Source organism: Coenobita brevimanus, chromosome 56 (assembly GCF_032717465.1).
Source record: "Coenobita brevimanus isolate Jiangsu-jjx chromosome 56, ASM3271746v2, whole genome shotgun sequence".
NCBI lineage: Eukaryota > Metazoa > Arthropoda > Malacostraca > Decapoda > Coenobitidae > Coenobita > Coenobita brevimanus.
Window position 1 is genome coordinate 39,452,239 of NC_137009.1, and position 14,762 is coordinate 39,467,000.

General features: G+C 40.5%; 1 protein-coding gene across 1 annotated transcript; it reads left to right on the forward strand.

Annotated features, from left to right (window-relative positions):
* The first annotated feature begins 1,926 nt into the window (after positions 1-1,926).
* On the forward strand, positions 1,927-8,136 carry LOC145401782 (nucleoside diphosphate kinase 5-like). The gene is made up of 5 exons (XM_080273960.1): positions 1,927-2,091; positions 3,199-3,325; positions 5,039-5,224; positions 6,984-7,081; positions 7,864-8,136. Exons 1-5 carry the CDS (start codon positions 1,987-1,989, stop codon positions 7,939-7,941), a joined length of 594 nt encoding a protein of 197 aa, XP_080130086.1. The 5' UTR covers positions 1,927-1,986; the 3' UTR covers positions 7,942-8,136.
* The last annotated feature ends 6,626 nt before the right edge of the window (positions 8,137-14,762 follow it).

A 14,762-nucleotide genomic window follows, 5' to 3' on the forward strand; every position in this document is an offset into this window, starting at 1 on the left:
ACAGATAAAGATAGACATACAGATAGAAAGACAGATAGACAGACAGATAGATATGGCAAATATAGACACACAGAAAGGTAGATAGATAGATAGACAGATATAGTTAGACAGAAAGACATTTAGAAAGATTTGGATATATTTAGGCACCTTATACTGGGTATATTATGGAGAGAGAGAGAGAGAGAGAGAGAGAGAGAGAGAGAGAGAGAGAGAGATGAATAAAGAGAAAAACGAGTTGGTCCAAATAGAGAAAGAGATTTAAAGAGAGGCAGCAAGGAGGGAGAGGATAAAAGAGAGAGAGGGGGACTTAAAAGAGAGGAGAAAAGAGATTAGGAGGGAGAGAGAGAGAGAGAGAGAGAGAGAGAGGATAGACAGACAGTTAGATAGATAAGTAGACAGACTGACAGACATACAGATAATAGATAGATGGATATATGAAAATTGTATATATGAGAAGGTGGAGAGAGAGAGAGAGAGAGAGAGAGGGGCCAGGGGTATCAGATCAACAGAAGGAGGACTGAAATGTGAATACCATAAATACTGAACACTTGTAGACAGACAGACAGATAGATACAATGTGTGGATAGATAGATAGACAGATAGACAGACTGATAGATATAGGCAGAGATAGACTGATAGATATATGGACAGATTGCTTACTGATTTTCTTTTTTTCAGATCCTCCTTACTATCAAGACCACACGAACATCTATGAACTAAGCAATTATCCACCTACCCAAATAAGTGATAAGAAAAGTTAATAATAATAATAATAATAATAATAATAATAATAATCACAATAATAAAATAAAAATAATAATGACAGCAACAAAAACAATAATAATAATAATAAAATAAAAATAAAATAACAGCAACAAAAACAACAACAACAATAATAATAATAATAATAATAAAGCAACCATTCACAGCAGTAATAATTAAAAGTGAAAAAATATATATAACAGAAATAACGAATAATATTAAACTTTTGCCACAGAATTAATAGGTCGTGATAAATAAAAATCTGAATAAATGAAGATCCTGTCCAGATAAAGGAAACGACCAGATAAATAAAATCCAACCTTAATAAATGATAAAGTATGTGAATAAGTGAGGCTGCCTTGTCATTAGCCAAATTTACGTCTAGATAAATGAAGCTGGATGTCAATAAATGAAGTTCTCGGTCAATAAATGAAGTTGTGTCAAATGAAGTGTCAATAAAGGAAGTGTCAATAAATGAAGTTGTGCCAATAAATGAAGTTGGGTGTCAATAAATGAAGTTGGGTGTCAATAAATGAAGTTGGGTGTCAATAAATGAAGTTGGGTGTCAATAAATGAAGTTGGGTGCCAATAAATGTAAGTTGTGCGTCAATAAATGAAGCCATGTGCCAATAAATGAAGCTGTGTGGCAATTAAAGAAACTGTCACTAAATGAAAGTGTTCAGATAAGTGAGGTCTGTATCCATAAATGAAGTTTTGTTTGAATGAAAAAATTATATATAGATACAAGAAGCTGTCTAAGTGAAGCTGTGATCGGATAACTGAAGCTGCGACCAGATAACTGAAGTTGTGATTGGATAACTGAAGTAGTGTCTGGATAATTGTAGTAGTGTCCAGATAACTGAAGCTGTGTCTGGATAACTCAAGTTGTAATCAGATAACTGAAGTTGTGATAGGATAATTGAAGTAGTGCCTGGATAACTGAAGCTGCCATTGGATAACTGAAGCTGTGCCTGGATAACTAAGGCTGTGTGCAGATAACCAAAGTCGTGTCCGGATAACTGAAGCAGTGTCTGGATAATTGAAGCAGTGCCTGGATAATTGAAGTGTCTGGATAATTGAAGAAGTGTCTGGATAATTGAAGCAGTGTCTGGATAATTGAAGCAGTGCCTGGATAATTGAAGCAGTGCCTGGATAACTGAGGCTGTGTCCTGATAACTGAAGCTGTGTCCGGATAATCGCAGCGCACCCAGATAATCGTACAAGATGGAGAAGATTCAGCGGACCCTGGCCATGATCAAACCCGACGCTGTGGATCGCTGGCCACATATAGAGAAGATCATAATGGACGAAGGATTCACAATAGTAGAGGTGAGCGACAGAAGTGTTTGATGTTGGGATTATTATGGGAATTTTCTTTAGGCAGTCAGATGGCCATTTACTGATTTGTGGCTACTTATCATGTGTTTGTATGTACCTCGCACCTTCCCTATCCCCCAGAAGATGCATGGTAAACTACTGCTACTACTACCACTACCACCATCTCCAACACTACTACTACCGTTACTACTACTACTACTACTACAACTATTACTATTATTACTACTACTACTACAAAAATGTGTTTGTAGATTTACTGATTGATTTTGTAAGTAGGAACAGTTTAATGGATTTTGTTTATAAACTGAATGATTATGCTGGACGAGACAACTGCCAAAGAAGAGGTGTTTGTGTGTGTGTGTGTGTGTGTGTGTGTGTGAGCGAGAGATAGAGAAATTTTTTTTTTAGCTAAGTGACACCATAATACCCCATTCTAACTCCATTTGGTGGTGGAGAAGAACGCCTTCACGTGGCGGCACAGGTATGACACGGCTGTTCCTCTGCCTGGTTATACAAACGTCCTTCATTTCCCTCCCTATCCCTCAAAAGGAGAATGGTGGACTGCAGGAGATGGGCAACTTCAACCTGCAGTCCACTGGGTTCACACTTAGATGAGACTGGGATTACTACTACTACTACTACTGCTACTACCACCACTATTACTACTACTATTGCTACCACCACTACTACCACTACCACTACTAACACCATCACTATTACTACTACTATTGCTACCAACACTATCACTACTACTACTACTATTACTACTACCATCACCACCACTATTACTACTATTGCTACCAACACCACCACCACCACTACTACTACCACCACCATCACCATTATTACTACTACTCCTAACAACACAACCACTATTACTACCACTATTGCTACCACCACCACCACCACCACCACTACTACTATTAACACCACCACAACAACTTCTACTACTACTACTACTACTACCACCACCACCATTATTACTAACTACTACTATTACTACCAACACCACAAGCACTTCTACTACTACTACCACCACAACAACTTCTACTACTACTACTACTACTACCACCACTAACATTTCCATCCCCCTCCCAGCGTCGGCAGGTGCGTCTAACAAGGGCAGAGGCTGAGGAGTTCTACGCGGAGCACCGGGACAAGGCCTTCTTCAACGACCTTATACAGTACATGACCTCGGGGGACGTGTTGGCGCTCATACTAGCAGGTCAGTAGGGTCAGGCTAGGTCAGGGGAGGATACAACAGGTCGGGTTAGGTCAGGAATGGATAGGTGAGGTCGGGTTAGGTCAGGATTGGATGGGACAGGTTGGGTTAGGTCAGGACTGGATGGGTGAGGTCGGGTTAGGTCAAGATAAGTCATGATTAGATGGAACAGGTAGGGTTAGGTCAGGACTGGATGGGACGGGTCAGGTTAGGTCAGGACTGGATGGGACGGGTCAGGTTAGGTCAGGACTGGATGGGAAAGGTCGGGTTAGGTCAGGACTGGATGGGGCAGGTCGGGTTAGGTCAGGACTGGATGGGACGGGTCAGGTTAGGTCAGGACTGGATGGGACAGGTCGGGTTAGGTCAGGACTGGACGGGGGAGGTCGGGTTAGGTCAGGATTGGATGGGACAGGCTGTGTTAGGTCAGGACTGGATGGCACAGGTCGGGTTAGGTCAGGACTGGATGAGATAGGTCAGATTCCCATAGTCTTATCACCCTAACTTGCCCGGGTTCTTCGTCCTTCTGTAGCCTATGGGCGTGGAGGCATTATAGTGATTGAAATAACATGGATGGTAACCTTAGATGCCTTCACTTCTACTGTTCCTTACTAAATGGAGTGCAAATTGTCTATATTCATCATCATCATCCGGACCTCCTTTCCCATCTTACGGCAGGGTGAGAAGCAGCAATGTCCAGACAGCACAAATTTGCCCAACCCAATAGGCCACGCTTCCATTCGCTCACCATTTAGGCCCCCGATATCCTGGCACTATCTGATACGCCAAAAACATTAACCACGTTCTGTAGCTTCATATAAACGTATCCGATAGTCAGTTGTCAGTAACATTAATGAAATACTACAGGCGTCACCATAACGAAATGGTACATGGTTTAGCTGGCACTGGAAGGCGTGAGTGTTGAGTAAATGGTTGTGTGGCCTATTTCAGTGGGAAGTCTCGTGTTATTTCTCCTGCATTTGTGTTTTTTCATTTTTCTCTTTTTATATACAGCCCACCCCACGAATGTGTGTGTGTGTGTGTGTGTGTGTGTGTGTGTGTGTGTGTGTGTGTGTGTGTGTGTGTGAGAGAGAGAGAGAGACTGACAGATATGGCAAACTTTAACATTATTACTTACCACCTGAGACTGCCTTAACAGTGGGGGAACATCGTCATAAGGGTCAACGAGAGGGCTGTGGGGCTTGAAGTGGCAGGGGCGGCTTGACAGGGGCTGTGTTAGGGACTGGCTTCGATGTGTATGTCCGTGGTCTGCTCTGAACCTGCAACAAGTACAAAACGTTACAGTCAGCCATGATGGGTTTTCTGTTTACGTGTGAGAAAGCTGATTTTAGGGGTAACCATTTCCTAACTGATTGAAATAGATACAGATAGACAGAGTGATAGATTTAGAGATAGATAGATAGACAGAGATACAGTAGTTTGAGAAAGAGAGAGAGAGAGAGGCTGTAAGAACCCGCCAAATTGACTCTCTTCCTTAATGACCCTCGTGCAATCAACAGGAACTCATCTGACCCTACTTCTTCCCCTAAAGCTCACGAAAATCCACTCAGACCATATCCAATCAACCCTAACTTAACCCAATCAAACCTAACGTAACTAACCCTAATAACAAACCTAACTAAACCAAAACAAACCTAACTTAACCTAACCCAATCCAACCTAGTCCAACCCAACCTAACCCAAACACTTCCTCCGCAGGTGAAGACGCGGTGGTCCATTGGCGGACGGTGCTAGGGCCAACCCGAGTGTCCCAGGCTAAGGAGGAAGCCCCGGAGAGTCTGAGGGCACAGTACGGCAGCCCCACCAACGACTCCCACAACGCGGCTCACGGCTCTGATTCCATTACCAGTGCACAGAGGGAAATTAAGTTCTTTTTCCCTGACTGTGAGTATTTAAGAGGGACTGACTGATTGACTGACTGACAAATAGAGAGAGAGAGAGAGAGAGACAGAGGCTCCGATTTCATTACCAGCGCTCAGAGGGAGATAAAGTTCTTCCCTGATTGTGAGTATTGGAGGGGGAATGACTGACTGATAAACAGATACAGACATAGATAGATAGATAGAGAGAGAAAGAAAGAGAGAGAGAGAAAGAAAGCAGACTGAGTGACGATTTAGAGAGAGAAAGCAGACTGAGTGACGATTTAGAGAGAGAGAGAAAGCAGACTGAGTGACGATTTAGAGAGAGAGAGAAAGCAGACTGAGTGACGATTTAGAGAGAGAGAGAAAGCAGACTGAGTGACGATTTAGAGAGAGAGAGAAAGCAGACTGAGTGACGATTTAGAGAGAGAGAGAAAGCAGACTGAGTGACGATTTAGAGAGAGAGAGAAAGCAGACTGAGTGACTTGATTAAGAGACAGAGACACACAGAGACAGAGAGATGGATATAATTTAGTTTGAGAGAGAGAAAGAGAGAGAGAGAGAGAAAGTAACAGAGGAAGACCTAAATAGATACTATCATGTTCTTAAACTTACATAATTAGTCTTAAGTTTTTATAAGTAAGCCAAATAATTTAAGAGGGAGTAAGGCTTGTGTGGTCTCTCTCTCTCTCTCTCTCTCTCACTCACACACACACACACACACACACACACACACACACACAAGGAGGTAGGAAAAAATTACCTCCTTGGTTCTCTTTCTCTCCCTCCCTCCCTCCCTCTCCATTCATTCTTCCTCCCCTTCCTTCCCACCTTTCTTCTCTCTCTCTCTCTCTCTCTCTCTCTCTCTCTCCAACTGATCAATAGCTTAATTACTTTGGACGTGTAGAGTTGTTGCGTGTCTATCTATCGATCTATCTATCTCGGTCGAAAGCCACCATCCATCCATCCATCTAATCACCCACCCATCTACCCATCCATCCATCCACCCATCTAACCAACCATCCATCCATCCAACCATCTAACCATCCATCCATCCACCCATCTAACCATCCATCCATCCACCCATCTAACCATCCATCCATCCACCCATCTAACCATCCATCCATCCACCCATCTAACACTCCATCTATCCATGTATCTAACCATCCATCCATCCACCCATCTAACCATCCATCTATCTAACCATCTATTCATCAATTTTACCCTCACTGTCACTGGCCTTTTGAGTATCCATCCCTTCAACTAACCCTCCATCACAACTATCCATCCATCAACCACTAGTGCAAGTGACGGTACAGTACTATCCTTTTTAACTATCCATCTATCTAAGCATTTATCTATTCCAACCAACACTCTATCCATCTACCAGTCTCTTTCAGTCAACTATCTATTTATCCATCCACCCATCTAACCACCCCTCCCTCCCTCCACATCTATCCTTCCATCTATCTAAGCATTCACCTATTTCACCTAACAATCTATCCACCTATCCAACCATCCCTCCTCCATATCTATCCTTCCATCTGTCATCCAGTCTATCAACCTATCTATGAATCTAACCATCCATAATCAATCTATCAACCTATCCATCAATCTAACCATCCATCCCCCTCCCACATCTATCTATCCATCTTAATCTACCAACCTATCCAACCATCCTTCCCCTCAAATTAATCCATCCATGTATCAATTCATTCACCTATTCCAACCAACAATTTACCCATCTATCTATCCACCTCAGCAACCACTCCCCCTCCCCACAGTGACCCTGGAGCCAGTGCTGACGGGTGAAGGCGCCAAGGAGTACTTAAGCCATGCAGTGTCCCCCACGCTGGTCAAGGCACTGACTGAACTGTGTAAGGTACGGTACACACACACACACACACACACACACACACACACACACACACACACATGCAACACTGCGGCAATGAAACAAGTTGATCAAATAAAAAGCCTCTCAATTCCACCCAGTCTAGAAGAGCTGTATGTGGTAAACCCTGCATTTAATGTGTCTATCTACCACTATACGTAATGCATCCACCGACATCCATCCATCCATCATCCAAACCTGTGTTGCCCCATGAGGAGAGTAGGAGCCCGGGGCTAGGTAAGTTGGACCTGACATTTAAGATGAGTGACCAGCCTCACTCATCCCTGAGTGGCATTACGTGAGCAATAAACCCCAACCATCCCTTGGTTATAAACCTACACAGGCTCAATCCGATTGGAGCACCTTAATTACCCACTAAACCACAAGGCACCATAATTTGGTTATATGGTTACCACCCAGCGTAGTAAATGGTTTCCTGGTGTACAGGAAACCATTTGGCTTGTCACTTAGTGTAGAGTCACCCATAGGCAGAAGGAAGAGGAAAGAATGAAGGTAAGAAAGAACAGGGAGTGTAAAATCACCCGTAGGCAGAAGGAAGAGGAAAGAATGAAGGAAAGAAAGATAGAAAAGGAAGGCAGGAAGAGTGGAAAGGGCAGACACCCAAAGCAGCACTACATCGAGTGAGTGGATGGTGAGCGCCCCCACCTACCATAAACACCACACTTAATGCATCTACCTAGCACTACACAATGCATCTATCTAGCACTGCACTTACTGCGTCTACCTACCACTCCCCGTCTATCCCACAGGTACGGCCGGATGACCCTATAGTGTGGCTGGCTGACTGGTTACTTCTCAACAACCCAAACAAACAGCAAACTCAGTAACCTCACAACATACGCTGGTTCCTGGGAGATCCGTCGGTGCGTGGAGATGCCTTGGCCGCGTGGAGAAGCCGTGGATGTGGGTGGAATATTCGCTAGCAGTCTGATCTCCACTTGAAGGCATGTGGAGGAGTAGTCAGTGGCATCATCTCCACCTCTTGTGTCGTGGAAGAGACGCTGGTGTGGAAATTCTGTTCAAGTAAGATGGAAAGTGTGTTAGCATAAGGGAATTCTGGTGAAGGGAGAAGGGGAGGTAATCATGTTGAGATTCTGTTGGTGGAAGTTAAGCAAAAAATATTCTGTTGTGGCGAGAAATATTGATGTAAGAATGTTCCTCTGTTGACGGGGGGAAGGAGTAACCATGCAAATACTGTTGGCATAAATCTGTAAGCATGAAATATTCTGTTGGGGCAAAAAGGGAGTATTCATGTTAAGATTCTGTTGGCGGAAGTTAGGCATAAAGTATTCTGCTGTGAAGTATTGATGTAAGAATGTTTAGATGGCATAAGAATATTCTGGGGCGGAGGAAGGAGTAATCATGCAAAGACGGTGTTGGCACAAATCTGGAAGCATAAAATCTTCCGTTGGGACAAAAAGGAAAGTATTCATGTTAAGATTCTGTTGGCGGATGTCTGTAAGCATAATAAATTCTGTTGATGGAAGAAGGAATGTACTGATGTAAAGAATATTCTGTTGACATAGCCTAAGAAAATTCTGTTGGCGTATCTGACACTGCATTAATTCTTCTCCAGGCCAGATGGGATGAAGGTCTCTTACTCAGGTGCTGTATAGAAAAAAATATATATGAGGACCTCCCCTCTATAAAAGTTAATACTGAGAAAAGGTAGCATGGGAAACTGGAAGAGTATGCTTTGGTCTAGTACAGGAAATGGAGAAGTACGGAATCTCTAGGTCAATCTTTAAAGAGAGGAGAGTTAAAATCTATCACTAAAAACAAGAAACGTACCGGTATTCAAACTGGCAGGCTACAACACAGAAATTTAAAAAAAAAGCATATTGATGTCCTTAAAAAGATACATTTCCTTCATACAAAATGGGAAAGTTTAAGTACCTTGTAGTAGGCATGAAGGTAAATCAGGTGCTTCTTGGGAAATATAATAGTTACTTAAATCCCTGGTAGAGTCACAAGTGTAATATCGTTCACAGAATGTGGCAAAAATGGTAGAAAGTCACAAGTGTAATAATATCGTCCATGAAAAGTGGCAAAAATAATTAGACTCCAGACAGATTATTGAAAAGTTTATGCAGATCCATGAAAGAAAATACGAATGAACACTAAGGTAAAATTACTGACAGTTTAGTAAAAAATGTATACAAACTCTGGCACAAAGATACATTAGGATATAATTTTCTAGTACAGAGGCAAGAATTATTAGTAAGATAGAGGAAGTAATATCTTGATCTAAAACTATGACAAAGCTTCATTAAATCTTGCTAAATTAATCGACAATAGAATAATCTTTATGAAATGGATTAGGAGGGTATATATGTACCTGTCAGTCCGTGTGAGGTGTGGTGTAGAAGGGAGAGTGACAGCCATAATGTACCCCTCCTCAGATTGGCCAAGCACGAAGCAGAAGTGGTGTCTGTTGTGCGAGTAGTGTGTATGAAAGCTGAGGTTGTGTACAGTAAGTATATTTAAGACGCACAAATGTTTTCACACATGCACAAAAATAATACTAAATGTACACCAAAAAATAATCTTCCCACAGAATAAATATAAAAAAACAAATAAAAATTAATTTTAAGGAAAAATTATAACAAAAAAAGAGAGAAATCAAATGCCTTTTTTAAGCGCTTACAAAACGCTTAGCGAATCCAAATCGTTCCGTCCGAGCCCCGGTGCTAACCAATGTCATCCTCGCATCAAGTTACTAATCAAGAAGTTGGGACGACATTTTCAAACACACGATGTGTTCCCTGTCGTAACTAAGATGTGTTTGTGCGGGAACAGCAAAGAGGAATGTGTAATGGTGCTTGCCATGTTGCGTACTTCACTACCTAATGGAACTGAGCCAATCCCATTACTTAAATCCTGAAGTTGTGGTTAAATGAAATTCAGTGAGCATAGTTATGAGGCAGGAATGAATATCCTTGATTACTAATCAAATTAATCTTCAATCCTTTAATTTCAAAACACATACCCATCAACCGAGCTAAATGGGTTAGAGATGTTTGTCAAGCTAAATGAGTAGTATGTAGGGTCTGCTTCCAAACACATAGAGAATGCCTGCCTTCCAGCAAGGCAATGCTGAGCATTTATTTTAGGATGTGGTGTGGTCAAGTACACAGCATCACTGACAGCAAGTTGGAAAGTGTAAGGTTGGTATCCAATCAAGGCAGAGTAAGACAGTCCCTTTAAGTGATAACACTGATGGGAGTGGTGGGATATGCTTTCTGGCCATGGCTGCCAGCTAAATGTAATTAAGGCATTACTGTCTACAGTCTGAGCTAGTCAAGATCTGTTTCTGCCATCCTTAACTATCCCAAAACATGCATTGTTCTCTCATAGGCTTGTACTACCGTTCCTTTTCAAAAATCTGTCCCTTCCTTCCTTACCTACGCTTCTCGCTCTACAGTCTACAGCAGGCATTCCTCTCTCTCAGGCCTGGCCTAGTCATGACCTGTCTCTCCCTTCCTTACCCAACTTTTTCACCCACCCATCCGTCACTTCAGAATTCTTGCGAAGTACTCGGGATAAGCCCTGGTTGAGAGGAAATGGTGCAGGCTACTGTTGCTTGTGATGCTCTGCTGGACTACTGAATGGCCAGGGGAGAGAATTATAAAACACCTATGGCGGAAAATTTGTCTTCGAGTAGCTAAAGTAATACCACGTAGACATACCTTTTAGCTGCTAGCATGGTTAAGCATATGGTGCATCAGTCAAGAAGTGGGATGGTTTGAGGGTTGAATCCAGAAGGAATAAATTAAAGCCATCCAATCTTAGTTCCAAGTTTGGCAAAGTGCAGCATCCTTCCGTGTCTCTTGTCTGTCCTGCAATAGCAAATAAGTTACAACAGGGTACTGGCTGAGTTTGTTTGGGAATGCAAGTCCTGGATTATATATACTGAATGATTGCCTTATCTAAACTGTACATCGGGTATATTATGTAATTTTGAAGTTACCTATTCCAAAACATAAAGTCATATAGCTAAAATCGTGCCATTATTACGTTTAAATAATCACATCTCTATACACTCCATCTCTTAAATCTATACTAATACAAATAGACATAAAAATCCTTTAACACTATTTCTGATTGGTTCTGAATGTGATATATGCATTAGGGGAATCAAAACCTCCAAATACAGCTTTAGAGTAATAGGACTGGAATGCGCAACGACGTGTTAGAGGAGGTTCAGAGTAGAGTATAGATGAATCAAAGGTTAATGTGCTATGTGTTGGAGACTGGCAGTGTTTGTAGTGACACAGCAGCAACATAAATATATATATAACGCAAACCTGCTTCATTTGTCTACTTGTATTCGTTATAGCAGTAGAAATTATATACAGGGACGTTAAATAATAGCTTAATGAGTGTAATGTTAAAATGGAGAGGGTGAATGTGTTAAGTTACCAGGGTTGGATGGTTATTAAATGGAAGGAACACCATTTCATTACTCTGCTACACATTTCTTGGTGGAGAGGGACGCCTTCACGTGGTGGCGCCGATATAACTGGGTGGAACCACTGGCCGGTTATATGATCATCCCTCCTCCCTGAATGGTGGACGGTGGAATGCTGGGGAAGGACAATTTCAGCCAGCATTCCATCGAGTTCACGTTTCAGATGGTTCCAGGGCTACAACAATAACTACTACCCTTACTACTACTATTACTACTACTACACTACTATTACTACTACTTCTACACTACTGTTACTACTACTTCTACACTACTACTACTATTACTACTAATACTACGCATTTCAGAGTTCAAACAACTCTTTAGCGAGGCCAGACACATTCTCCCTTCGCCACGAGCTTTGAACATTATCGTCATAACCTGAACTTGCTTTCCCCTTGGCGATTTCATTTCTATTTCATTTTCAAGCATACTATTATTAACCTTTATTCCAAAACACAGTCAGATAAAGCAGGTTGGTAAAAAATACCTGAACAAGCTATTAAGACACTGTAAACCTAAATGTATACTAGGGTAGATTATTGTTGGTGTCTGTGATTTATGTGTCAAATTATTGAAGTGGGTATACAGTTTACAAAGGCCAAATTTCACCCTGTCACTATGTACACTTGGCAACATATCAACCTGGTACAGCATCAAAGTGTAGCAGAAGTCTAGCATTTGGTACACTTAACCTTGACATAATCACTTTTTAATCCAAGGAAAAAGGAACCAAAGGCCAGAAGCCCACACGATTCTTCCCTCCAAGAAAAAATAAAAACAAGACAACAGACAGCCAAATTCACGATCCGTTCGAGATGCCTGGACACACTGCGTTTAAAAGACTGGAGGTCATAGGCAGTAGGAAATACAGACAGACGAAGATAGTTGCAGAGTTGGCCTGTTGCATACATGAACAACTGGGAGTATTGGTTAACTTTTGCACTGGTAACTGAAATGGCCATGTAGCCGTGATGCATGAACGTCAGAAATTGTAGCTAGACCTCCACTTCTCTCACTGTCCCAGGTGCATGTGTGGCCAACTGTAAATATTTTTCTTTTAATTGTGCTATGTTTTGGTTATGATTTAAATGTTAGTACTGTTTTTCTGTTTTATTGATGCTCTTTTGGGGACTATTCCTGTTCGCAAATATTTATCAGAGTTGTGGATTTTTTTCACATGTATTCATTATTGTTATTCAGGGTCTGATTAATGCGTTGATTATTTGTTTATTATCATTTATTATTATTATTATTATTATGGCTAATACCTGTCACTTTTGTATTCATTTATTATTTATTATTATTATTATTACTGACTTTAATACCTGTCACTTACCTACATATGTATTTAGTTATATATTTCTTTATTTTTTACCATTATCATTACTTATATTTTTATTATTACGTGTCATCTGGCATACACAAGAGCACAAACAGACCCAAATCTAACACAATTAATTCTCTTAAGGGCATTTCACCTTATAATCCTAAATAATTCTGTGTATTATCCTAAGCAGGGTTAAGAGCTAGTTATTATTTTTAAAAGGATTATTTTTGTAAGTAATTTCGTTTGTGTTATAAGGTACTGGATAAAGCACTAGAGGCTACTGTAGGGCTCAGATTATCCAAACACCTGATTATCCACATTATCCAAACACCTGAGTGTCCAAACACTTGACTATACACATCTGATTATCCAAACACCTGGTTATCCACATTATCCAAACACCTGATTATCCACATTATCCAAACACCTGATTATCCACATTATCCAAACACCTGACTGTCCAAACACTTGACTATACACATCTGATTATCCAAACACCTGATTATCCACATTATCCAAACACCTGATTATCCACATTATCCAAACACCTGATTATTCACATTATCCAAACACCTGATTATTCACATTATTCAAACACCTGACTGTCCAAACACTTGACTATACACATCTGATTACCCAAACACCTAATTAGGCTATCCACATTACCCAAACACCTGATTATCCACATTATCCAAACACCTGATTATCCACATTATCCAAACACCTGATTATCTACATTATCCAAACACCTCATTATGTACATTATCCAAAAACCTGATTATCCAGGAACATTATCCAGAGACCTAATTATCCAAAAACATTATCCAAACACTGGCTATATACACAGTTAATTATCCAAACACCGGAAAAACTAAAAAACCTGATTATGTACACAGCTAATTATCCAAACACCTGAACCTTCAAACACCTGACTTTATACAGCTAATTATCCACACACCTGAGCCTACAAATAAATAAATAAATAAATAATTAAACAACATGTAAATTAATGACACGATATTCACCGGGACGCAGTATTAGTGTATTCGTTTCTGAAGACTTGTACCGTACTTTAAGGTGCCATTGGAGTGAAGATCAGGTGCTCTGTTAATTAGCAAAAGTACTTTAGAAGCAACTTTTTTTCTTTTCTTCTCTCTCCCTCTCTCTCTCTCTCTCAGTACGGTAGAATTCTTAGGTTTAACAATACCTACAGTGCGGTACCTTGAAGTATCTACGTTTTAACGCTGATCTCTCTCTCTCTCTCTCTCTCTACGCTACTCCTAGGTTTAACAATATGTACAGTTCCTTGAAGTATTTACGTTTTAACAGATTCTCTCTCTCTCTCTCTCTCTCAGCGGTATTCCTACGATTAAAAATACGAACAGTACCTTTAAGCATCTACGTCTTGGATTTCTCTCTCTCTCTCATGTAGTGCCACCACTGTCTTAGGCTGGTCACCTACCCCTAAATATTCTGAATTACTGTTGTCTACGTTTGAGTTCTTACACTTTACATAGGAAATCTGAGCCTGCAGTTTTTTTATTCAATAATTTTGTACTATTTTTATGTATTTTTCATTTTCGTGAATATTTTTGTAACGCTAATTTTTTATATATAAGGTATGACTAATTTTTTGTAACACCTATTTCTTTATATATTAATTTCAGTTTTATTTTTCTACTATAAGTATTTTTTGTAATCATTTTCTTACCGTTTTATCATTCCTTTGTACTGTACTCTCGTTATGTAATACAGGGAAGATTACATTCTGTACTCGCGTTATGTAATATACAAAAAATTATTGTATATGCGGACACTTCTATATGCATGAAGAATTTTATAGTTACATC

What these genes read in the sequence shown, in the direction of transcription:
- LOC145401782 (XM_080273960.1), top strand. Translation starts at nt 1,987, where the DNA reads ATGGAGAAGATTCAGCGGACCCTGGCCATGATCAAACCCGACGCTGTG. An exon ending in GTTGGCGCTCATACTAGCAG is followed by an intron (nt 3,326 to 5,038) that starts GTCAGTAGGGTC and finishes CTTCCTCCGCAG; the next exon opens with GTGAAGACGCGGTGGTCCAT. An exon ending in TAAGTTCTTTTTCCCTGACT is followed by an intron (nt 5,225 to 6,983) that starts GTGAGTATTTAA and finishes CCCTCCCCACAG; the next exon opens with TGACCCTGGAGCCAGTGCTG.